The following is a 26,198-nucleotide window of genomic DNA, read 5'->3' as shown; positions in this document are numbered from 1 at the left end:
GCATTCAGATTGCGCTACTACAGGGTAGTCTTCCTGGTCACAATTGCAGATTGACAGCAGTGAGAGCCAGTGGCGTGGGGGTGGTCTATGTGGACAGCTTTACCTGGGATGCCTGCATACTTAGATGTGCCTGTTTTAATCATCAACCATGTGAGTTGGCGCCTCTCTTCTCTTTTATACTCTGTAGCTCCTGCTGGATTTTGCTAATCCCCTTGTGGAGGCTTCCATTTGTGAATGGTTACACAACATATCACATTACTATGATCTTTTTATATGGACTATAAACTGAAAGACCTATGAATACGTTTCCATTATTTCTTATGGGGAAATTTGCTTTGATATACAAGTGCTTTGGATTACAAGCATATTTCCGGGTTCTACTGTACTAAGATGCACTGAAAAATAACAGCTACTTGCTGAGTGATACAGACAGTTGCCCAATTTCAGACTCAGCCCCCTACCAGAGTGCTCCTCCTCTCCCCCTGAGGTTCCCCCCTCTTTTCCAGAATTTTTTAGGCTGATAAAATGACATACAGGGTGCTATTCCTAATTTACAGTGCTGGGTGGTCCTAAATGATACATCATTACACTGTAAGGACAGGGGGATGTAGTGATGTCCACTCAAAGGTAGGCCCTGCCACCCTGCACTCAAGTGCCGCTTTATGCAGCAACATACCTCCTCATTTTGTGCAGACATTATGGTCACCTACTAATGTGGTACCATCCACAGACAGTTTATCTTTTCAATAAGATACAGAAGTTGAATCCAACTAAATTTTCCAGCTAATTACAGTAAAAAGGATGTTTTTCAAGTCCTTTGAATTTTTAGCCCTTGTACACACGGTCGGAGATTCCAACAACCAAATCCGTCAGAGTAATTCCGACGGATTAATTCCGGAAGAGGTCCGGAAGTGATGTTGCATACACACGGTCGGACTAAATTGTCGGAAAATCCGATTGTACATAACATGATGACGTTATTTCGTTACGACGGGACTACGTTCAGGCTAGTAGCCAATAGTTTTGGTCTAGGAATTTAATCTGAGCATGCGTGCGGCACAGTGGTGTAGTGGTTAGCACTCTCACCTAGCAGTAAAAAAGGTCACTGGTTCAAATCCCAACCATGACACTACCTGACTGGAGTTTGCATGCTCTCCCTGTGCCTGCGTGGGTTTCCTCCGGGTACTCCGGTTTCCTCCCACACTCCAAAGACATGCAGGTAGGTTAATTGGCTTCTGTCTAAAATTGGCCCTAGTATACAACTGGGGATCTTGGATTGTGGCTACTTGAGGGTAGGGACCAATGTGAGTGTGCAATGTAAAGGGATAGGGACAATAGTAGACACTCACTCAGGTTGAACTGGATGGACTGATGTCTTTATTCAACCTTACTAACTATGTAACTATGTAACTATGTGACACTTTGTCCGTCGGAGTAGGCTACACATGATCGGAGTATGTGCGATCTGAGCATTTTGTCGGAAAATTTTACCGGCAAGTTGGAAAACTGGTTCCATCAGATATTCCAACGGAAACAGTCCGATGCAGACCACACACAGTCGGAATATCCGACAAAACGGTCCGATGGGACATATTCCGTCAGAATCTCCGACCATGTGTACAAGGGCTAGGAAAACAATGACTTTCCTAAGACCTGTCTCTGCAAAGTACTAACACTAACTGAGGGAACATGGAAGAAACAGAGAGGGTCTAGATAGGACTGAACTAATTAGCACTAAACAGGACACCACCATTTAAATAAAAGTGATTAAAATATATATATATCTTTTAACCCAATTACTTAATTGACAAACAACAAAGGAGATTTGGCATGTTAGTGTAATGTCAATTGTCTTTTTTATTAACTTGTAATCTGCAGCTTTCCTAAAATACTTAGGAAAATACTTTCATAAAACACCTGGTGACATTGCCATGACATTGTTTAGGCACCTCCTGTTATTCAGTGAAATGTAAAAATATCCTTTTTAAAAAGTCCTGTTTGGGTATTTAAAGTAAGGGTGAAATGATCAGAAAATAATGTTTTCTCCAAACTAGACAGTTTTTTGAACGTTTATGTTAACAGTTGTCTATTTTAACAAATGGGTGCAACTGGCACAAAGCCTTGTACAACCTGCTGACACTTCTTTTTCCTTGCAGAAAGCAACGCTCATTGCAAACTCACTGCAAGTCATTGACCTAAAACTGGTGGTTTCTTTTGCCTTGGATAGGTAAAAATAAATGATTCCTTATTAATTGAGTTTAATCCAGTAGCCAAATGGCTGTGGAAGGATGGAATGCCGCACTTATAGTGGGCCCTATGACAAATCCCAGCAGACGGGGTGAAAAGTGTGGAGGTGTGTCCTGGAAAGAGTTGGGCTAAAGCTGCTTACATCTTTTCTTTTCTGGACTGTTTCTTCAGAGTGTGGCGTTTCATCTTTCCTTCTCTATGTGTGTTTATAGAGCTGGGACAGGCTCTCTTAATGCTTGCATCTAATGTGAGTTACCAGAGCATTACGGAATGACTGCTTGGAGTGGCACCCGAAACGTATATGGTTTTTAGCCAAATGCTTGTGGTTTAATAGTGATGACCAGATGGATGTGGTTTAGAGGGACATGGCTTCATTTTCTAAAGTCTAATGCTGCGTACACACGACCGGACTTTCCGGCAGACTAGGTCCGATGGGATCAGTCGGTCTGATAATCCGATCGTGTGTGGGATAGTCGGATCGTTTTTGAGAAAAAAAAAATAAGATGGACCTAGAAATAGAACATGTTTCAAATCTGTCAGATGGACTCAAGTCCGACAGACTAAAAATCGTGAAAACCGTTCGTCTGTGTGCTAGTCCAACAGACCAAATATGACGCTAGGGCAGCTATTGGCTACTGGCTATTGAACTTCCTTGTTTAGTCCCATTTACGCCATCACGTTCAAAACTAACGGACTTTCGACCGGACTTAGTCCGTTCGTGTGTGGCCAAGTCCATTCATTCGGAAAGTCCGTTGAACCACTGCCGAAAGTCAGTCGGGAAGACCGTTGGACCTAGTCCATCGAAAAGTCCAGTCGTGTGTACGCAGCATAAGTGTGATTGCACTAAATCAATACACAGTGCCAAAAAGACCCAGCCTTTTTCGGACATTTGTTGTTTACAAGTAAAAAGCTGTATTTTTCGCTAGAAAATTATTTAGAACCCCCAAATAACGTTTTTTAAAGGAATAGTGTAAAAATAAAAAATAAATTCAAACTGGTAACCTGTAGAAATTTTAAAGCATAGGTCTATGTTTTTTTCAAGTACCGTAGTTTGACGCCATTCCATGAGCGTGCGCAATTTCTAAGCATGAATACTCGGCACAACATTATCTTTCATATTATATAAAAAAATCAGGGTATATATTATGTGTTTTTTAATTCATTAAAGTGTATTTTTTCCCAAAAAATTGTGTTTAAAAAAAATGCAGCACAAAAACTGTTCGACATAAAAAAATTGCAACTACTGACATTTTATTCTATAGGGTGACTGCTAAAAAAAAAAAAAAAATATATATATATATATATATATATATATATATATATATATATATATATATATATATATATATATATATAACATTTTTTGATCACTTTTATTGCTATAGCAAGGAATGTAAACATCCCTTATTATAACAATACAGCAATACAGATCTCTCTTTATGAAGAGGTATGGGGTCTAAAAGACCCAGAATCTCTCCTTTACCCTTAAAAGCAAAGATTAAGGAAAAAAAAAGTTTTTTTGCTTTACATGGTCCAAGAAGTGACATCAGGAAATCACTCCGCTACCTCCAAGGGCACAGAGATGAGCGGTGGCCATCTTGCCATCCTTTACAAATGTGCTTTGATGTGATTTTCAAATGCCACTATCTCTGTACCACTTTTTGAAACGTTCTAATAAAAGTTTGTAAACAAAAAATAAAATGGATGGCGTGGTTAGTACTCCAGAGTTGTTACTCCATGTTGGATCACATGACAGTAATTTCTACTTCTTTTTCTTTTCAGGCTTCAGGTCTCAGAGTTCAAAAGTGAAGTTGGTTATGTTGCAGTAAGTATATGGTAATTGTAATGGTAATATGGTAATTTGTCTATAAATCATTGTACCACTATTAACCTTTGGTTCAGAATAGATAACATTCAGGCAGCCTTGAATATCTTAATTAGCTCTCTCAGGGAAGTAAAAGGCTTTAAATGTTCCAAAATGCATAATGAATGAACTTTAGAGGCAGAGCAATAAAGGTAATTCCCAAACACAAAACTCATGGCAGGTGTTTCAGGTTACTGCTGGGTGGTCTCATTTCATCTAGTTGGTACAACCAACTGAAAAAGTAGATCCCATCTACAGAAGCTCTCCTCTGAACCAGGCCATGAACAATACAGAATGCTATTGGGGGTTCCAATGTCACTCTAGCTTTAACTTACCAGAGAAAGTAAAACAGGATTGTAGCTGCTACAAAGTTGCTGCTACAAAGTTTCTAGCATATCATTGCAGTAATTGACAGTGAAAAATTTAAATACAAAAAGAAGAGAGTACAAAGCTGCCCTAGTGTAACTTGGCTTTAATATGGTGAAGATAAAAACACTACATTAGTCAAACTCACATTGTGTGACGATAGATGCAGCATAAGGATTCCACTGTGATCGAACTCCTGTAACCACCTCAAGATCCTGACAGGGGAAGAGGGAGCCCTGGACATTCAACCTAGCTGCCTGGATCCTGGCAGCACATCCTAGGCTATCCATCACCACGCTCAAAGAGCAGATCTTAATGCGCTTGCGTCTGGTCCAGTCGGCACTGCTCTTTGAGGACACACAAACCCATACAAACAGGATACAGGGCGGAAGAGAGGGATAACATCACACAGTTGCCATGACAACGCTTTCGGAGGCCTCCTTTCTCAGGTCTAAGTGAAAAATTAGTCAAGTAATTTGTGCTCAATAAGTGAAAAGTGATTCACAAAAAAGGGTGCTCCAGCACATAAACACACGCCTCTTACCAGTTGGATTGGATTTAAAGTTAAAGGTGGAGCCGATTTGTGTGATGTCACTATGCACCAGCCTGCAGGCAAGGTCTGTGGCTGTGTGGAACATTTGTTTGCTTTGCTTCTTAATGTTTTTCATAAGTGAAGTGAAGCGATACTTTTAATTAAATATTGTTTTAAGGTACTGTACAATGAAGCCTCTTCCATCTATTACCCTCCATGTATGAAGAAATTTGCAGCAACATGCTTTGCATGGATCCAGCAGACATACAAGACACATGATAACAGGTGGAACAGTAATCTTATACAGAAGGAGCGCCCTTATTAGTGCTGATGTGTGGAATATCTCTGACGGCTGAAATCTGTGAGATCTCTATAACTTGAGATCCAATCCTTCTGGTAAGAGGCATGTGTTTATATGGGGAAGACGCCTTGCTGAAGCCCCCTTTTTTGTGAAACACTTTTCACTGATTAAGCACAAATTATTGGACACATTTATCACTATGGACTGGATATATTTTGACTGATTTCTTTTAATTTTTTCACTGGTATTGTTTGATATTTAATGTCATTTATGAATATTTGACAATAAGGTTGCACACTTATATTTAAATATATATAGATTTGTTGTGTATTCAGGTTTACATAAGTAGCAGCACCGTTTAATAGTATATTTCAACTGTTTAATTTTTTGCATAGTTTGGGTGTCATGGTTATGCAATAGTTTGTCTGCTTACCTGTTCCCACGTGTTCATCTAGAGACCAGCCGACCCTCACATGTCTGCTTTTGTTATCCATCCTCTGGCATGGCTCCACCCTAGCTCCTATCAGAGAGCTCTATATTAACCTGTGAACTGCAGGCCAGCCTTGCTGATCAACCTTTGTGTGTTAGCTTCCTGTTACCTGCCGTGTGCTCGTCTGTTGTTCCGTTACCGACTTTGGCGTGTCCTTGTCTATCCCTGTTTGCCCGTGATCCTGACCTTTTAGCGTGTCCCTGACTATTCTCGTCTGCTTGTGGCCCCGACTTTGGCTTTGTCCCTCACTATCCCTATCCTCCTGTTGCCTACTGTGGGTGTGAGCTGGGGGACCCTGGGGGTCGGGACCTGGAGCCAGTTGCAGCCAAGTCCATCCTCACCACTAGAGGCGCTGGTGAACACCTGCTGGCTCTTAGACTCCGTGCCCCAGGGAATCTTACGCTCTAACCCCAGTGGGATCTGTCCCCCGTCTGCAGCAGTCAGCCGTAGGGTCCACAACCTTGCGGTGCACTCCTGATCCCTACGGTGTGCATCTGTCACCTCGCCTCAAGGTGACCTGACAGTTTTGATCAGCCATGGACCCGGCCGAGGTGCCGCTTCCTACAGTCGATCTGTTGCAGGGCTTAGTTCGCAGACTTGAGACCCAAGAATTGCATCAGACCCAGGTGATGTGATTCCTTCAAGATCTGGCTTCCCGCTTCGAGCAGCTACAGGCTTCCTTGGGAACCCTGAACCTGCAGCCTCAAGTGCAGTCAGCAGCTGCACCTATCGCACCAGTCGCATCCACGCATGCATTATTACTGCCAGCTCCGTCCCGTTTCTCTGGGGACTCCAAGGCTTGCAGGGGGTTCCTTAGCCAGTACACAATTCATTTTGAACTTCAGCCCAAAAACTTCCTGTCCGATCGGCCAAAAGTAGCATATATCATATCCCTGCTGTCCAGCGAGGCGCTAGCTTGGGCTGCTCCTCTGTGGGAACTGAATGATCCAGTGGTTTTTAGCCTGTCTGATTTCTTTAAACTTTTTCGGAATATCTTCGAGGAACCGGGTCATGTCTCCTCAGCGGCTAGCGCTCTTTTACATCTCCGGCAAGAGTCCGCGTCTGTGGGACAGTATGCTCTTCAGTTCCGTATCCTCACAGCTGAATTGAGCTGGAATAATGAGGCCCTAGTTGCAACCTTTTTACATGGCCTCTCTGATTGAGTGAAGGATGAATTAGCAGGAAGATCCCTTCCTGCTGATCTGGACAGTGTCATCACCTTGTGTAACCAGATCGATATTTGCTTTCAGGAGAGGGCCCTGGAAAAAAGACGCCAATACTCCCCGTTCTTTAGGCAGCCTGAGCCCCCAGTCCGTTCTCTTCAATCCGAGGAGCACCCCCTGCCTACTGAGGAACCTATGCAGTTGGGCTGGACTAAGTTATCTCCCGAAGAATGTGCTAGGCGCAGAACTCTGGGCCTATGCCTCTATTGTGGGGCCAAAGGTAATTTCCGTGACACTTGTTCTCTTCGTCCGGAAAAACGCTCAGGGCTAGGGATGAGCTTCGTGTTCGAGTCGAACATATACGTTCGACTCGAACATCGGCTGTTCGCCCGTTCGGCGAATTCCGAACGTTATGGGCCATTCGCGCCAAATTCGTGTGGCGCTCACGGCCCACAATGCACTGCGTCATCGCAGTGCATTGCTGGCTCATGATTGGCCAAGCATGCACTGTGACCCCGCATGCTTGGCCAATCACAGCGCCAGCAGCGAGGAGAGCCATGATTGGCCACAGGCAGGATGCCTGTGGCCAATCATAGCTCAGGCTGTGTAGTACACGCCCCACACTATAAAAGGCCACCAGCGCAGCGGCCTTGTGTAGTGTGTTGGCCTCTGAAGCAGTTAGTGGGTGTTCTGTGTACCTTCAACACAGTATACACCGATCGTTATCGGCCGATTTTCGATCTTGCTCTTCTGTAGTGGTTGTTGTCTGCGTGCCCTGACCGCAGTATACACCGCTATATTCACCTCACCTATATAGTAGCTAGTGATCTATCTTTTATAATAGAGCTTGCAGTCAGTAGTGTTAGGAGCTTGTGCGTGCTGTCTGCGTGCTCTGTACCCAGTACACACCGCTATATCCACCTACATAGCTCTTCTCTATTTGAGCCCACTTGCCATCTGCAGGAGTTATTGGAAGTTGTGTGTGCCCCCAGCACAGCACAGTATACATCTGTATATACCCCTTTATCTCTGGTGTTCTATAATAAAGGCATCTGCAGGAGTTAGTGGGTGTTTTGTGCCTCCAGCACAATATACACCTGTATCTACCCTTTATTGCTGTTCTCTAATAGAGCCATCTGCAGCGCTTAGTGGGTGTTGTGTGACTCCATTACAGTATACCCCTTTATCTCTGGTGTTCTATAATAAAGGCATCTGCAGGAGTTAGTGGGTGTTGTGTGCCTCCAGCACAATATACACTACCCAACTGCTGTTTTACCCAACTCCCTTCAGGCCATTACCATGTCTGGAAGGCCAGCAAGGAGAGGCAGACAGGTGCGAGCCGATAAAAGAGGGCAAGCAGGCTCTGTGTCTAGAGACAACAGTGCTGGTCGTGGACGTGGTGCATTGTCATCAGCACGTGGCCATGGGACACGCTTGTCCTTCTTTTCGGCAGCTGGACACGTTGAACCGCAACATGCCAACGACTTGGTAGAGTGGATGACCAAGCCCTCTTCATCCTCCTCATCCTCTCTCACCCAGTCTCAGGGTACTAGCAAAGCAGCTGCCAACGCATCATCTTCCCTCGTCTCAATGTCATCATCAGTGACTCCTTCCCTAGACCCACCACGTCCTCCTGAGGAGTCTCCTGAACTCTTTGAGCACAGTGTTGGGTACATGCTCCAGGAGGATGCCCAGTGTTTTGTAGGCTCTGATGATGACACTCAGCTAGAGGAAGGCAGTAGCGTGAATGCAGAGAGAGGGGATGCTCAAGAAGGTCCGCAATCTGGCAGTCATGTTCCACAAGCTGCAGCATATTGCCAGGTTTGCTACAGCGATGAAGAGGGAGGGGATGATGAGGGCACTGACTCCACGTGGGTGCCTGGTAGGAGAGAGGAGGAGGAGGAGGAGGAGGCACATGTTCAACGAGGCAGGATGCCCTCCGGGGGCCAGCTTAGGGGCACCACACCGACTGAATCACACCGCAGAGCTCCGCCTGTGCAGGGCGCTGCCTCTGCGCGTTATTCTAAAAGTTCTTTGGTGTGGGCCTTTTTTGAGACGAGTGCATCAGATCGCACCGCTGCTATTTGCAACGTATGTCTCAAGCGTATCTCACGTGGCCAAAACATAAGCCACTTGGGCACCACATGCTTGACCAGACATATGTTGACCTGCCATGCAGCTCGTTGGCAAGCGTACCTCAAAGACCCACACCAAAGAACAAAGCGGACCTCTCCTTGCTCCTCATCAGCTGGCATCTCCAACCCCACTAGACCTTCAGTCCTCTCTGAAACCTGCTCTGAGAGGAATGAAGGTGTAGAATTAGGTGTGTCCCAGCCAAGTGCTTCCGGGCACTCTGCTAGCAGTACACCCACGTCCGATTATAGCAGGCAAATGTCCCTGCCCCAGCTGCTGGACCGGCGAAAGAAGTTCACTCCAAGCCATCCACATGCCCAGCGGTTGAATGCTAGCTTGGCTAAATTGCTAGCACTTCAACTGCTGCCTTTTCAGTTGGTAGACTCGGCCCCCTTCCGTGAGTTTGTACAATGTGCGGTTCCTCAGTGGCAGGTCCCCAAACGCCACTCTTTCTCACGGAAGGCGATTCCGGCTCTCTACCGACATGTGGAAGGCAATGTCCTTGCCTCGCTGGACAGGGCGGTCAGCGGTAAGGTGCATATTACCGCTGACTCATGGTCCAGCAAGCATGGACAGGAACGTTACCTGTCTTTCACGGCCCATTGGGTCACTCTTCTGGCAGCTGGGAAGGATGCAGGACAAGGTGCAGTAGTGTTGGAGGTTGTTCCGCCACCACGCCTCCAAAATGCTACTATTGGTTGTGACACACCTCTCTCCTCCACCCCCTCCTCTTCTTCTTCCTCCATGGCCTCTTCCAGTGCTCTGTCCTCAGAACCAGCGGTGCTCCGTAGGCGTTCCAGGGGCTACGCAAGTACGCAGGCAAAACGATGCCATGCCGTGCTTGCGCTGGTTTGTTTGGGGGACAGGAGCCACACTGGGGCGGATGTTTTGTCAGCTCTGCAGGGGCAGGCCGAGAGGTGGTTGACGCCACGCCAGCTTAAGCCAGGAATGGTGGTTTGCGACAATGGCACCAACCTCCTCTCCGCCCTCTGACAGGGACAACTGACCCATGTGCCCTGTGTAGCTCACGTCCTTAACCTGGTGGTGCAGCGGTGCTTGGGCAGGTACCCCGGCTTACAGGATGTCCTGAAGCAGGCCAGGAAAGTCTGTGTGCATTTCCGCCGATCATTTAATGCCTGTGCTCGGCTGGCTGAGCTCCAAAAGGAGTTGAACCTGCCCAAGAACCGCCTTATATGTGACATGCCCACCAGGTGGAACTCAGCACACGCAGCAGAGGGCCATCAATGAGTACCTGTGCGACTACGGCACCAGGACAGGGTCAGGGGAGCTCCGTTTTTTCTCACCACGCCAGTGGGGCATGATCAGGGATGCATGCACTGTCCTGTCACCGTTTGAGGAGGCCACAAGGATGGTGAGCAGTGACCTCTTGTCCACCTCTTGGAGCATACGCTGCGTGGAATAATGGACAGGGCACTTGAGGCAGAACAAAGGCAGGAAGAGGAGGACTTCCTTGCCTTTCAAGGCCCCCTTTATCCAAACAGTGTTCCTGCTGTGCCACCCATCACACAGGAAGAGGATGAGGAGGAGGAAGAGGAGGAGGAGGATGATTGTGTCAGCATGGAGGTGGAGGCTGGCACTCAGCATCAGCAGCAGCAGTCTTGTAGGGATGATTTACAGTCCCAAGAAACACGTGGACTTGTACGTGGCTGGGAGGAGGTAGCTGCGGATCATGTTGTCCTTAGTGACCCAGAGGACTCCGGACCGAATGCCTCAGCTAACCTATGCTTCATGGCCTCCCTGAGGGACCATTACTGGCTGGCCACTCTCCTTGATCCACGGTACAAGGGTAAGGTTGCCGACCTCATCTTGCCATCGCAGAGGGAGCAGAGGATGAGACATCTCCGGGAGGCCTTGCAGAAAGGTCTGTGCAACGCGTTGCCAGAGACTGGGAGGTTACAAACTCCTGGTCCTGGACAACGTGTTGCTGAGGCATCAGTCAGAAGGAGCGGTGGAGAAGGTGGCCGTCTGACTGATGCTTCTGTTTATTTATATATACTATACACTACTAGGGCTGTCTTCACATGCCAAATTTGGAATTAAAAAGTAAAATGTTTCATGACAAATAGGATTTGTAAAACATCCCAAAGATATATTTTATAAATATGCACTTTTTTATAGTTTGTTTTGAAGTTTCTATGTATTTTAATATTTTAAAGTTAAAGTGATATTAAACACACTGTTTAATTTACACTGTCCCTTCTATTTCTGTATGTGGATGATAGCACTGTAATTATTTTAATTTAAATATATATATATATATATATATATATATATATATATATATATACCTTTTTCTAATCAATTAACAGCTGTCACATGACCCAGCTCTTTCCCAGCCTGTCTGCAGGGAAACTATCAGGAACCATGAATCAGACCGAGACAGAAGTATAGTTAAATCGCACTTGTTTAATAATAATAATAATAAGGTAAACAGAGTAAGCGTAGTCAAAACAAGCCAGAGTACAGTAACCGGATCGGGTAGTCAGCCAAGTAAATGTCAGAGAGCCAGGTATAATTGTAGTAGTACAGCAAGCAGGATCAGGAGCCAGAAGGAACATCAGCTGAGCAAGTCTTTAACAGGAAAGCAGGAGAAAAGTGTCTGTGATATTGAGAAAGGCGAAGGCAGAGATCAAGTGAGCTGAACCACTATAAGGCAGGACTGACGAGCAGAATCAACAACAGCTGGGTAACTGTGGAGAGAGATGGGAGCTGGCAATTAGCCGACAGCTAAGCGGCCAGCTTAGAGAAGGAAGGGCTGAGCCCAGCCATGACAGAAACATAAGCAGGAGGGGCTTCTAGTCCTCTGCTGATGGTCACATGTTCAAAAAAAAAACACACAGCCTATGGAATACAGAGTAAAAATAAATAAATAATATCAATAAACTGTTTTAAATTGTCATACAAATATATATTTGAATTTAAATATGTATTATTTTGTGGCAATAACATGGTGTGGATTAATTTCTCCCAGTCACAGCCTGTGTCACGCCCCTTCAGTCTGTGTCCTACAATAACATCTATATCAATCTACATGTAATATTCCGTTCCCCTATGTGTTTAGCTTGTTAGTGGCCATGGAGAAGGAGGAAGGAAGTGGGTTGTCATTTACCACTGTGTATACGCCCACATATTTGATTCTATATTCACATGGGCTGCTCAGTTGTGATAGGGAGGAAATGCTCAGCATAGAAACTCACTGAAAACTGAGCATGTGCAGAGCTTCCCCCACAGCTGCAAAATCCCTAGCTGAATTGGGGACATGAACAGAAGGAGGTAGTAGGAAACAGCACAATCAATCAGTTTTTTTGCGGAATTCAGAAAACAAATCTCATAGTGAGCATGAAAAGCATGTAATGCACCATTTATTAAAAGTTTTTATGATGTGGGTTTAGTGACACTTTAAAGTGGTTGTAAACCCTTACAGACCACTTTGACCTATAGGTAAGCCTAGATTAAGGCTTACCTATAGGTCCATGAAATATCTAGGTTTAGGAGATATTTGCAAAAAGACAGGCACCGCTGTCTATGGTGCAGGCGCACTGAGCATGCTGCTGCTAACGGTGATATGCCGTTAGTGGCGGCTCCCATGCGCGGGAGTGACGTCATCACTGCTCCGGCGCTGTGAGTGGCCAGAGCAGCGATACCCGGAAGAAGGTGGACGCTTCATGCTACAGGGGACAGCGGTGTCATCACTGGCTCCTGTGTCAGGTAAGTGACACATAATGGGCTACTATGTGATGCATAGTAGGCCATTATGCTTTACCTTTGCAGGGAGACAAAGAGGAAGTAAACTCATCAGGGTTACTTTAAAAGGAAGTTGGTTCCGCATTAACACTTCCCATCTCCGCAAGCAGAATTACAAGGTTTTGTTTCCTTTTTCCCTTTCCCTTTCCTTCCCTATCTATTTTTTTATTCACTTTTAGCCCCACCCTCCACTGCCCATCTGGCCAAAGCCAGAATCACATGTACCTGGTCTTGTTCAGCTGCTCAGGCCAAAGCAACAGCATTACAGGTAAGGAACTAGCATTATCAAAAAGGAGTGTTTAGAAATGGCAGCCTCTATAATCTCTAATAGCATAGTCCCTAATAGTGTACAAGTAAGAATATGCTCAGTTAACCCCACTTTCATTTATCTGACTATATTTCAACATGTACCTAAAGTTTGAGTTTAGGCGTGCTTGATATAAATCTCTATTACATTCCTATGATAGATAAATTATGGTTTACTGGTCTTTTAAAGCATTTCATTTTATTGTGCAGGTTTTGGAACTGGAAGAGTTATTGAGACACAGTTTAAGAGAATCTGCACTTCTAGCAATAAACAGTAAGACATCCATATTGTTCTTATTTGTCTTCCATCAGCATACTTTTGTCCTAAACCCAATAAAGTCTGTATAGCTAATATGCAATTTTTCACACCCAGATGGATTACATGGAGGCATTCCTATGCCAGCACTGGCTGACATAACTCTGCAGGATTACATACTACAAATCACCCCTGTAAGGCTGTTTTTTTATTTAATTACATTAATTAAATTTAAATGAAATTACATTTTCCTACTTAGTTCTTTGTCATCAGTACTGAATGGGCCAAGAATAGAAACCTAATATTAGACAGTGCTGCCACCTTTTGCCATAGATAAAGTATGAATTAAGCTGTGGCGCTAAAACCTTTTCTAACAAATATCCTGGTGTCAAAAAGGTGTGTAGAGATCTAATCCGTGTAATAAATAGATGGCCCTGTTTATTGCCCCGGAAAATAATATAAATAAATACTGTGAATTGATGTGAAATGTGTGGTCTCCTGAGGACCACCTTATAGGTGGTACCTACCAAATATTATATATATACTTCTTATAAATGCGTGTTGTGTAGAAAAGACAATTTTTTCTTATTGGCATGCAACTCAAAAAGTACACATGTGTTATAACCAAAGAATAGTGAAAATATTTCATAAAAATGTAAATAAATAAACCATATATGCTAAGTGAGAGAGATCATATGCAAACCACAAGCCACTATATTAGTGGTCTGTAAACTGTGCTCTATATTATGAGTCCCAAGAGTGACAGTCCAAGAACAGCAAAAACAAAAAGAATTCTTTCAATGCCCAAACAAATTTTTTCAAATCGCATCACACAGTTGCTCGAAAAAACGCATAAAGTCTCTTCAAGTGAAAAGGGTAGACCAAAGTGACTAGTGCAGAAAGGTTAGGAACAATCTTCTCCGGTGCGCCACTCAGTGTCAGAGAAATAATTGCGCTCACCAGACAGAGAACCCTGAAAGGGTTAGCCGAGCAGTCACAGTATAAGCCACTGTGCAGCTTTCCTTGGGCTCTGCTCCTGCTGTGCTGGGGGAATGTTCGCCCTTTTGCTTCCGCAAATAGTCCGTTTAGCAAGTGCATGAGGGAGGAAACAGAAGTACAACCATAGTGCAACACTGTTTGTTAACGATTTATTTATCTAAAATCCAAACTACTCACAATATTTCATGAAACAATTCGCCTTTGAAATGGCTGCGCTGGCGTTGCTGCCTGTATAGCAGTATGAGGTGCACGTCCTAGGCCACGCCCTACGCGTTTCGTCAGAGCGACGTCATCTGGAGCGGCCATGTTGGTGCACCTTATCGCTTATGTAGGGTGCAGCGCTCCACTGCGCTTGCGCGAAGGATCCGCGCCATTTTAACTGTGGGAATGCCCTGACTGTGCCGCTACGGATCCTACTGCGTGCTGTGTGTTCCCTCATAACAGCACAGACACGGAGAAAAGTCCGTATTTTCATCTCCCCTGCGGGCATAGGGCATGATAAACTGTTATATTGTTATATTAAACTATGGAGCACTGCAACCCACATATTTAATCCAGGCACTTAGAACGAAAACAGGCAATAAAAGAAACTAATAAAATACAAAATACACATAAATATATAAATAAAAACGGTATGTATGTAATCTACTAACAGACTATCCCATACTTATGACACTTTCAGAACTCCTAAAATACCTGATTTGTTCTATTTTTAAAACATTAAAATTAAGAATTAATCTGTTGCAGACACTTTCCTAGGAAATGAATATAATTATAGCATTTTAGTGGACACGGAATCAGGAAGAAGGAAAATTAAATGAAACAAACTAAAAACCTGTGTGTGTGTGTATATATACACACACATCTTTACACTCACCTATGTGTATAAGGTTGCAAACAATAATGAAAATATATTATATAAAAAATTATAAAAATTATTATGAGAAATTTATAATGCAAGCTCATTCAGTCAGTCAGTTAACTGAAATCAATGGATATGGGATAAGGTAATATGTAACCACAGGTGGAAATAGGTTTATGTGGGAAGCATATTGTAAAAGAGTACCGGTATGTTTCCTTTTTTGGGAAATGCTTACTCCCAAGGGTGAAGAAAAGGACAAAGGAATATATGCATATAAATCCCTCATTGGGGGGTGATGCGTCATAATCAATCTATTGTAGGCTCAACATTTTTTGTATTTTTGTATTTTTTTTCGTATTTTTTTGTATGTATGTGTATACTGCCCCCAATAGGGGATATGTGTATAATCCATTATTTAGGCCCCCACTTATACTATTAGGCGCCAAAGCTTTAGGTGGGTCTTTTTTATATAATACTACAAATTATTATTCAATAGATTAGAAGGAGCCTCGTATAATGCTTAATATGATGTTTGATTTCTATTGTATTCAATCCTATCTCAAAAGGTGTATGGTCTAACTATAAAGAAGGGGAAATTGAACACATTCAGAAATTGGTCAGAAAGCAATTCAGATCCAGCTCCACATTCATTCCCTGTGGTTGAAGGGTGTCTAAGTCATATATCCATTTGGTCTCATTTTTAGATATTTTAATTGTTTTGTCCTCTCCTCTCCAGTGGGCCCTTATTTTATCAATTCCATAGAACACCATCTGCCCTGGGTCACGGTTATGGGAGTCCCTAAAGTGTCTGGAGACACTATGTTTGGGATACCCTTTTTTGATGTTCCTAATGTGTTCTCCGATTCTGGTTTGGAGTTCTCTCGTGGTTCGCCCTACATATTGCTTGGAACAGGGGCACTCAATAATATAGGTGACATGAGTGCTTTTACACGTGATGAGCTCATTTATTCTGTATTCTCTTTTGTTTGAGGATGACTGGAAAGTAGTTCTCTTCTTTTCTGTTCTCTTACTATTCCTACAAGGGAGGCATTTGCCACATTTGAAAAAACCTTTTAAATTGCCTGCTACTTTTATTTGTCTTGGGGGATCAATGGTATTTTTAACTAATTTATTTCTCAGTGTGGGTGCCCTTCTGTAAATAAACAGAGGTTTTTTTGGTAGGATGTCTTTGAGTGTACAGTCCGCTTTCAGGATAGGCCAATGTTTTTTAATAATGGATTCCACATCTCTGTGTTGCCTATTGTACCCTGTGAGGAAGGCAGTTGGTAAATTGTTAACCTTTTCTCGTCTTTTATCTTCCAGTAGTTTGTTCCGTTCCATTTGTTTTATTTCGTTTTTCAACTTGCGTAAACCGTTTTCATCATATCCCTTATTTTTGAATCTTTCAATAATTATTTCCGCCTGTTGTTCATAATCAATGTTTCTGCTGCAATTTCTATATAATCGCATCAGCTGGCCCTTAGGTATATTCCCCAGCCACTTAGCATGATGGCAGCTGTTTGTGGGGATGTAGCCATTGCGGTCCGTGGGTTTAAAAAAGGTGCGTGTACCCAACCTGTTGCCTTCCTTGTATATTTGTAAATCTAAGTAGTCCACACTGCAGTTATTATAATTACCAGTGAATTTTATGTTGTAAATGTTGTTATTGATCTCATTAAAGAACTCCTGTAATTGTTCCGTTGTGCCTCCCCATACAATGACGATATCATCTATATATCGACGGTACATTTTAAGGTTCTTCCTGTGTACGCCATAAATTTGCTCTTCCTCCCATCTGTTGAGAAACAGGTTCGCTACGCTTGGGGCATATTTAGCCCCCATGGCTACGCCTTTGGTCTGATTATAGTATGTTCCTTTGTACCAAAAGTAGTTGTGATTCATTGCCATCTTTAAACCTTCCATCAGATATTTAATTTGCTCTTGTTTTAGGTCAGACAACTGCTGCAATGCCCACTCAACACTACTGAGCCCATCATCCTGTTCGATATTAGTGTATAATGATTCCACGTCGATGGTGACCAATAGATCGCTCTCTTCGATCGTCAAGCCTCCTAGTTCCCCTATCAGTTGTTTGCTGTCACGCAGATAGGATTTTCCTCTAGTTACCAGTGGTTGTAAAAAACCATCAATGTAGGCCCCTAGTCTGGAGAACAGGGAGTCAATCCCACTTATAATTGGTCGCCCTGGTGGGTTGTTCTGGTTCTTATGAATTTTGGGGACATAGTATATGATAGGAGTTTTAGGTGCCTTCTGCACCAAATATCTGGACTCCTTTCTATTCAAGATACCGAGGGTTTTCCCCTTATCAACATACTTTTTGAGTTTCTTTTCATACTCAGCTTTGGGGTTTTTCTTCAATTTCTTGTAGGTATTAGGAATATTAAGTAGATTTTCCATTTCTTTCTCATAATCTTGCTTGTTTAGAATTACCAAGCCCCCTCCCTTGTCAGCTGGTCTGATGACTATGCCCTTCTGCTTCTCTATTTGTTTAATGGTTTCCCATATATTTTTTCCTTTAGTTCTTTTTATTTTTAAATTCTTCAGGTCATTCTCCACCATCTTCTTAAAGACTTTTATATTCTCATCCTGTGTTACCTTGGGGTTAAATGTAGAGTTGTTCCTCAACTGGGAATGTTTGTAAATAGTATTGTCATTGGGGGCAGTATACACATACATACAAAAAAATACGAAAAAAAATACAAAAATACAAAAAATGTTGAGCCTACAATAGATTGATTATGACGCATCACCCCCCAATGAGGGATTTATATGCATATATTCCTTTGTCCTTTTCTTCACCCTTGGGAGTAAGCATTTCCCAAAAAAGGAAACATACCGGTACTCTTTTACAATATGCTTCCCACATAAACCTATTTCCACCTGTGGTTACATATTACCTTATCCCATATCCATTGATTTCAGTTAACTGACTGACTGAATGAGCTTGCATTATAAATTTCTCATAATAATTTTTATAATTTTTTATATAATATATTTTCATTATTGTTTGCAACCTTATACACATAGGTGAGTGTAAAGATGTGTGTGTATATATACACACACACACAGGTTTTTAGTTTGTTTCATTTAATTTTCCTTCTTCCTGATTCCGTGTCCACTAAAATGCTATAATTATATTCATTTCCTAGGAAAGTGTCTGCAACAGATTAATTCTTAATTTTAATGTTTTAAAAATAGAACAAATCAGGTATTTTAGGAGTTCTGAAAGTGTCATAAGTATGGGATAGTCTGTTAGTAGATTACATACATACCGTTTTTATTTATATATTTATGTGTATTTTGTATTTTATTAGTTTCTTTTATTGCCTGTTTTCGTTCTAAGTGCCTGGATTAAATATGTGGGTTGCAGTGCTCCATAGTTTAATATAACAATATAACAGTTTATCATGCCCTATGCCCGCAGGGGAGATGAAAATACGGACTTTTCTCCGTGTCTGTGCTGTTATGAGGGAACACACAGCACGCAGTAGGATCCGTAGCGGCACAGTCAGGGCATTCCCACAGTTAAAATGGCGCGGATCCTTCGCGCAAGCGCAGTGGAGCGCTGCACCCTACATAAGCGATAAGGTGCACCAACATGGCCGCTCCAGATGACGTCGCTCTGACGAAACGCGTAGGGCGTGGCCTAGGACGTGCACCTCATACTGCTATACAGGCAGCAACGCCAGCGCAGCCATTTCAAAGGCGAATTGTTTCATGAAATATTGTGAGTAGTTTGGATTTTAGATAAATAAATCGTTAACAAACAGTGTTGCACTATGGTTGTACTTCTGTTTCCTCCCTCATGCACTTGCTAAACGGACTATTTGCGGAAGCAAAAGGGCGAACATTCCCCCAGCACAGCAGGAGCAGAGCCCAAGGAAAGCTGCACAGTGGCTTATACTGTGACTGCTCGGCTAACCCTTTCAGGGTTCTCTGTCTGGTGAGCGCAATTATTTCTCTGACACTGAGTGGCGCACCGGAGAAGATTGTTCCTAACCTTTCTGCACTAGTCACTTTGGTCTACCCTTTTCACTTGAAGAGACTTTATGCGTTTTTTCGAGCAACTGTGTGATGCGATTTGAAAAAATTTGTTTGGGCATTGAAAGAATTCTTTTTGTTTTTGCTGTTCTTGGACTGTCACTCTTGGGACTCATAATATAGAGCACAGTTTACAGACCACTAATATAGTGGCTTGTGGTTTGCATATGATCTCTCTCACTTAGCATATATGGTTTATTTATTTACATTTTTATGAAATATTTTCACTATTCTTTGGTTATAACACATGTGTACTTTTTGAGTTGCATGCCAATAGGAAAAAATTGTCTTTTCTACACAACACGCATTTATAAGAAGTATATATATAATATTTGGTAGGTACCACCTATAAGGTGGTCCTCAGGAGACCACACATTTCACATCAATTCACAGTATTTATTTATATTATTTTCCGGGGCAATAAACAGGGCCATCTATTTATTACACGGATTAGATCTCTACACACCTTTTTGACACCAGGATATTTGTTAGAAAAGGTTTTAGCGCCACAGCTTAATTCATACTTTATCTCTGACCTACTCCTTTATTTTAAGGGGTAGATTCTAAGCACAGGCAGCTTCAACCTCTCGAGTTTACTTTTTATCTCATTTTTATTCTCACCTGTTTTTCTTTCAGTTTTGCAGTGTATAGGCATTATATCTGTCCATAGCGCAATCTTATTTACTTATTTTTATTTACCTTTTGCCATAGAACTATCATTTTTTTACTTTTGGTTCATACCTTTATAAAGCTGCGAGAAGAACCATTGTTGTTTTTTTTTTCTTTTGTTAGCTTGATATTGGAATAGGGCTATGGAGCACAGACATCTCCAGTGTAGGTCAGTGCCCTTTCAAGTATGTCATGGATAGCCCCAAGCAGACATTAAGGTCCAAATATTGATGCTATAAACAATTACCTGAATTTTAACCAGTTCCCACCCAGGCCAATTCCGGCCATTATCTCCTACATGTAAAAATCTGTATTTTTTTGCTAGAAAATTACTCAAAACCCCCAAACATTATATATGGTTATTTTTTTTTGGCAGAGACCCTAGAGAATAAAATGACGATCGTTGAAATTTGTTATGTCACACAGCATTTGCTCAATTTTTTAAATACTGCTTTTTTTTTTTTTTTTTTTTAAATGCTTTAATGCATTTTAATGCAACAACAACAAAAAAAAACACAAAAACATAACACATATGTAAAGTATAAAAAGATGATGTTATGCCAAATAAATAGATACCTAACATGTCAAACTTTAAAATTGTGCACGCTTGTGGAATGACGCCAAACTACGGTAAAAATCTTCATAGGCGACGCTTTCAATTTTTTTACAGGTTACCTGTTTAGAGTTAGAGAGGAGGTCTAACACTATAATTATTGCTCTCACTCTAATTTTTGTGGTGATACCCCACATGTGTGGTGCGAACATAGTTTACAGATTTAAGCGCAACCTACCTATGTGTTTTCTTCAGTGTGTGAGCACGAGGGGACAGGGGAAACTTTAAAAAAATATATATATATTATTTATTTTATCTTCGTTTTTACAGTCCCTTTAATTTTTTTTTATGACTTTTATTTCTATCACAAGAAAAACGTAAACATCCCTTGTGATAGAAATAAGCCATGACAGGTCCCCTTTATGGAGAGATCTGTGGTCTATAGGTTATCTCCTCTACCCTGGAAAGCATGAGATTAAAAAACAAAACAAAAACATTGATCTCTGCTTTCTAGGGGGAAAAATAGCAGTGTTTACATCTGCCAGAGCTGGAAATGACACCATGATCACTTCCGGCCTCCCAGGGTCATGGAGATAGCAGGAGGACCATCCAGTCCTCAGCCAGCTCTGTGGTAATCTGGCGCCACCGCCGGATCAGATCTCTGGCTTCCCGATCGCAAAGGAGAGCCCAGAAAGGGCCCCGGAGGACAGCGGGAGGAGGGTGCCCCCCTCACGCTGCCTGTAAAAGCCATCCAGCAGCTAATGAGCCGCTAGGTTGGCTATTACATTGCAGGGAAACGCCGGCTGAAAAAAATATACATGTGGATGATGACTGTAGCTGCAGGCATCATCCAGATATCTCCACTCGAAGTCCACAAGGTCATATGACGTCATGCGGGCAGGAAGTGGTTAAAGTCCAATACTAGGCTCCTGCTCCCTGTTGCTGTTCTGGTGCCCATTGTCTCTGGGACAGTAAGGGATGGGAAATCCAGTATTTTGCAGTTGTCACCAGACCAAGAACAGAAGGGAAATCTTTTGATGTGGACATTTGTTCTGATGTCTAAGAGAAGATTCCACCTCAAATTTGAGAGATTTCCTATCTCTTTTTATTGCGTCTCTGGGAAAGTAAGTGAAAGTAAAACTCCTCAATGGAGAATAGAAGAATATATTCCCAATTCTTTCCAAAATGAAAAAAAATACGGATTTTGGCTTTAAAGGGAGACTACTGGTTGCTGAGGGTTGTAGCTATACTTCAGCTGCAAGTGTAAAATCTTAAGCCCCATACGCACGATCAGAAATTCTGCCAGAAAAAGTCGAATCGTGAGCTTTTGGTCATAAATTCCGACCGTGTGTATGCTCCATCTGACTTTTGCCAGCAAAAGATTGAGAGCAGGTTCTCTATTTTTGGGTCGGAAAAAGTTCTGATCGGAAATTCCGACCATCTGTACAAATTCCGATGCGCAAAATTCCTACGCATGCTCGGAAACAATTCGACGCATGCTCGGAAGCATTAAACTTCATTTTCTCGGCTCGTTGTAGTGTTGTATGTCACTGCATTCTTGATGGTCGAAGAGAGAACTTTTGTGTGACTGTGTGTATGCCAGCCAAGCTTGAGCGGAATTCCATCAGAAAAAACATCCACGTTTTTTCAGACGGAAAATCAGCTCGTTTGTACGGGGCATTAGACATAGGAGAGTGTTAAAGTGGACCTGAACTGAAAGAGGGAAAATCTGCTATTTTATAGAAAACATCTATAAATGTTAAATGTACCTAAGCAGTATCCTGAAGTTTGAGATCTAAGGTACTGCGACCTCTGACTGCTAGACTCACCAGATTTGGATTAGGATTTGGTGATGTCACTGCTGTGCTGCTCACGAATCTCCTTACGGGAGGCTCTGACATGAGGAAGCAAAGCCCTGCATCCACAAGGATTTGGCTTCTGCACAGAAACTCAGAACAAGATATGGTAAGTTAGTAATGGGAGGATCAGTTTCAGGGAGACCACAGGCAATACTGGTGATGATAACTAGTATAGTCCTTTGCTCTCTGTCTGCCTTTTATTTGGGCCCAGCTTCCATGGTCCTTTTTCTCTGTACATATATAAAGGTATACTGTAATTACTATTGTATTTTAACCTGATTCATCCAAATAACAGTAACCAAAATTATTATTAATAATTTACAGTATAGTGATCAAACTGCAACACAAATTACAATACCCATGATATTTTAAATAATAAAAGAGGAAATAATGACAATAATAATGAAAACAATAATAATAATAATAATACAAAACAGTATTTACAATTATTACTAATAATGTACAGTATATGATGAAGTTATCAGATTGTGATTTACATTATAAATTATGTTTTAAATACAAAAAGTGGAAATGATGATAATAATAATGCCAATAATAAGAATAACTAAAATAATACAAAAACTTAGTGCATCTTATACTTTATCCTTCCACAATCTCAGTTAGAACCAACTGTGTGTCTGTGTGAAGTATATTTAAAGGATATTTAAAGCAACGGATTTTTTGATTAAAAACAAATCCAAGTGTTCATGGTCGTACTGTGACAACTATGTCAGTGACGGGGTGTGACATGGCTTTGTTTATTAAAAAAGCAAAGTCACAACAAATGGGGTACTGTTATGCCAGCAATGGGCATGGCAAAAATAAAGGCACAATTTCAACAAAAATTCAGTGAAGACAAAAATGTAATACCGTGCATAGTATTTGGTGATAGGAAAGCATGGATAGAGACATATTCATTTTCTTCTTTAGTCATGATAGACACAAAGAGGAAGCATGACCATAGCCTTAAGCATAAAGATAGACAATCCTGCATGAGGAATTTATGGAATATCAGTAAAGATTTTCTAGCTGAGGTCACTGAATTTAGAAGTTGTAAGGAGATTCAAATGTGTCGGAATCCACTCATGGATGGATGGTCTCACACTGCAGATATATGCATAGCATTTTGTATAGGAGATTGTTAACTATAAAAATAAACTTACAATAAATGTGACTTCATTTTCAGGGATGTTTATTGGTATCAATGGACATGTACTACATACCATGGAGAAAATTATTAGACATTTTACCCGAGCACCAGTCTCCAGACCATCACACGATGTGAAGATTTTTAGTAACAAGATGGCTGTCCAACAGGCTACATGGCTGTTCATGGTTTAGATGTGTCACAACGCCAGGTCATTTTAATAAAGTGTAGTTTCACCAATACTGTTTTTATCCTTTGTATAACAGCAGAAAATAATACTGTTAGCCTCCAATGAAAAACAGCAAGCTTAGAATGAATGCACTGGCAAATGAAATATTAGTTAGGGTAGAACTTCCGACAACTGCAGACAAACAGCAAAACATAAAATTGAAATAGATATATGATTATAGATTTACCTGCCAAAAGGATTTGTAATTCAGTACAGCTAGTCTTGTTATTACATTTTTTACTTTTATTGAGTGCCAGTCAGTGGAAAAGCTATTTTTCTGGTTCAAAAATCCAGTTGACTGTGTCACCTTTCCAGCATGTACTGCACCCCAGCATAAAGTTAAGATGATGTAGGCATTGTCCCTATTATACCTTACAAGACACATGTACTAACTATTCTTACCAATCAGAACTGATAAAAATAAGTTTTATTAAAGCGTATGTTAGTATTATTTTTAGAAAAAGGTTAAAACCCCTATATCATTTTTACTGCTCCCACTGGAGACACAACAGGAAATGAGATGAAATCTCACCAAAATGAAGGGTTCTCACAGGAACATTTGCCCCCATTGGATTATTTTCTCTAACCTCTTGGTCTTGTGACCACTCAAAATTTGTGGATTAAACCTCACTTTCTGTCTAGGTGACAATAGCTTCGAGAAAAAAAAGAAAGGGTGAATCTCCCTAGCAGGGACACAGACAACTATATAAACCTGATGAAGAATCCAATCATTCCCTACTCTATCCAAAACTAAAAGAAAGCCTAAAGAAATCAAAATTGGTAACAACCCATGGTTGTGTGACATATACATCATAATGCATGAAAAAGTTTATCAACAATACTCCTGCACATGAGTGAAATAACCAGATGGTGACTGAACCACCATTGTAGATATGGATAATTCATTTGAAGCCTTGATGCCCTCTAGGACTGGGGTAGTCCTCAAAGCACTGCAAAAATGGATACAAGAAAGAGGGTGCACCGGCTTAGTACTTTATCCCACAAAGATTTATTAAAAATGAACAAAAAAAACAATAACTACTCCCAAAGAAAGGTGATAAAAATGCTCATCAAGTCACACCTTGTGGCTAAACTCTCCCAGACTGGCTGAAACCTCTAGCATAGGGGGGACCCGTCCTGGGTCCCTGCTGGCTGACGCGATTCAAAGGAAAGTCCTTCTTCAGACATGGCTCTGAAGAAGAAGGACTTTCCTTTGAAGAGCGTCAGCAGCAGGGACCCAAGTCGGGTCCCCCTGAAGTATAACAATAACGTATCGAACCAGGCAGGACCTCAGTGATGCAGGTTTATTAACAACAGCTGGGAACATACAGGTTTATGTTCAAAGTATTACAAGATGCAGGTCTAATTTATAAAGTTTCTTACAATGCAAGCATATTAGGTACAACATGATTGGTTGCTAAGATCTATGTCAATGTAACTAACCATAAATCTGACAGCTGTCATACAACTAGACAAACGTATTCATTCCCAGAATTCCTATATGTTTATTACAATTATTTATAACTGATTTGTCTTTGGTTTTACCCATTAAAATACTTGTGTAGAGACAGTATGGCACCCAGTCCTGGTAAATCAAACCCTCCTTGTGCTGATAAGACTTCGCCAACTCAAGGATACAGATTTACAACTTTGGGAAAATGAATTTACAACAACCCCACCTTTATGTGTTATTTGTCTTATTGTTTTTTCACTATGCAATCCTATATGTATGTATTCATATATTGGCTTTACAAAAAGGTACTGTATTATATATATATATATATATATATATATATATATATATACAAAGCTAACTTCTTTATTTAATATTGTCTAATTATCAATGCATATATACATACACATCCGTGTTCTCTTATTCAATATATTTTAACAGTTTTAATGAGGGCACACGCAGACCTTTTTGACACTGTCAAACTTAATTAATGTACATAACTTTCCCATAGTCTACATAAGTACTTTTAAACCACCAGTATAAGAAGTTTTAGCACTTATTCTTGACAATATTTATGTAATACCCTCAAGGAATATTATCTTATCAGGCTGTAGTTCAACTGCTGTCAAAGTGTTTCTCTTCTAAGTAGTAGACTTAAAACCTAAAAATTAACTATCCTAATAACCTTTCACCCAGTAAACTTGTGACTGTCTTATAAAAATTACCAGCATGAAGCAGAGAGGTCATCTAACGTTCAACAGTTAAAAATGAAGACTTTCTATATTTATGGGATAACATAGTATACATTAATAAAGTTTAATAACTATTGCTTTACTATCGAATAATAATATTGATAAGACCACTACTATATAATATGAATAATAATATGAATGATAATATGAATAATAATTATATTATCAATAAAACATATGCAAATTAATA

General features: G+C 41.3%; 1 protein-coding gene across 2 annotated transcripts in view; it reads left to right on the top strand.

Annotated features, from left to right (window-relative positions):
- Positions 1–24,241, top strand: part of LOC143935281 (bactericidal permeability-increasing protein-like) — an 86,476-nt gene extending 62,235 nt beyond the window's left edge. For both annotated transcript variants that reach the window (XM_077459028.1, XM_077459029.1), the window contains 5 exons: positions 2,157–2,227; positions 4,030–4,072; positions 13,378–13,441; positions 13,541–13,617; positions 23,614–24,241. In XM_077459028.1, coding sequence (XP_077315154.1) covers positions 2,157–2,227; positions 4,030–4,072; positions 13,378–13,441; positions 13,541–13,617; positions 23,614–23,712 — 354 coding nt within the window. In that variant the 3' untranslated portion in view covers positions 23,713–24,241. The remainder of the gene's footprint in view (positions 1–2,156; positions 2,228–4,029; positions 4,073–13,377; positions 13,442–13,540; positions 13,618–23,613) is intronic.
- The last annotated feature ends 1,957 nt before the right edge of the window (positions 24,242–26,198 follow it).

This window comes from Lithobates pipiens, unplaced genomic scaffold, assembly GCF_037356315.1.
Source record: "Lithobates pipiens isolate NorthernLeopardFrog02 unplaced genomic scaffold, aLitPip1_a1.2 Scaffold_28, whole genome shotgun sequence".
Lineage (NCBI taxonomy): Eukaryota > Metazoa > Chordata > Amphibia > Anura > Ranidae > Lithobates > Lithobates pipiens.
The sequence above is the reverse complement of the archived record's forward strand: the minus strand, read 5'-3'. Positions and strand labels throughout refer to the sequence as shown.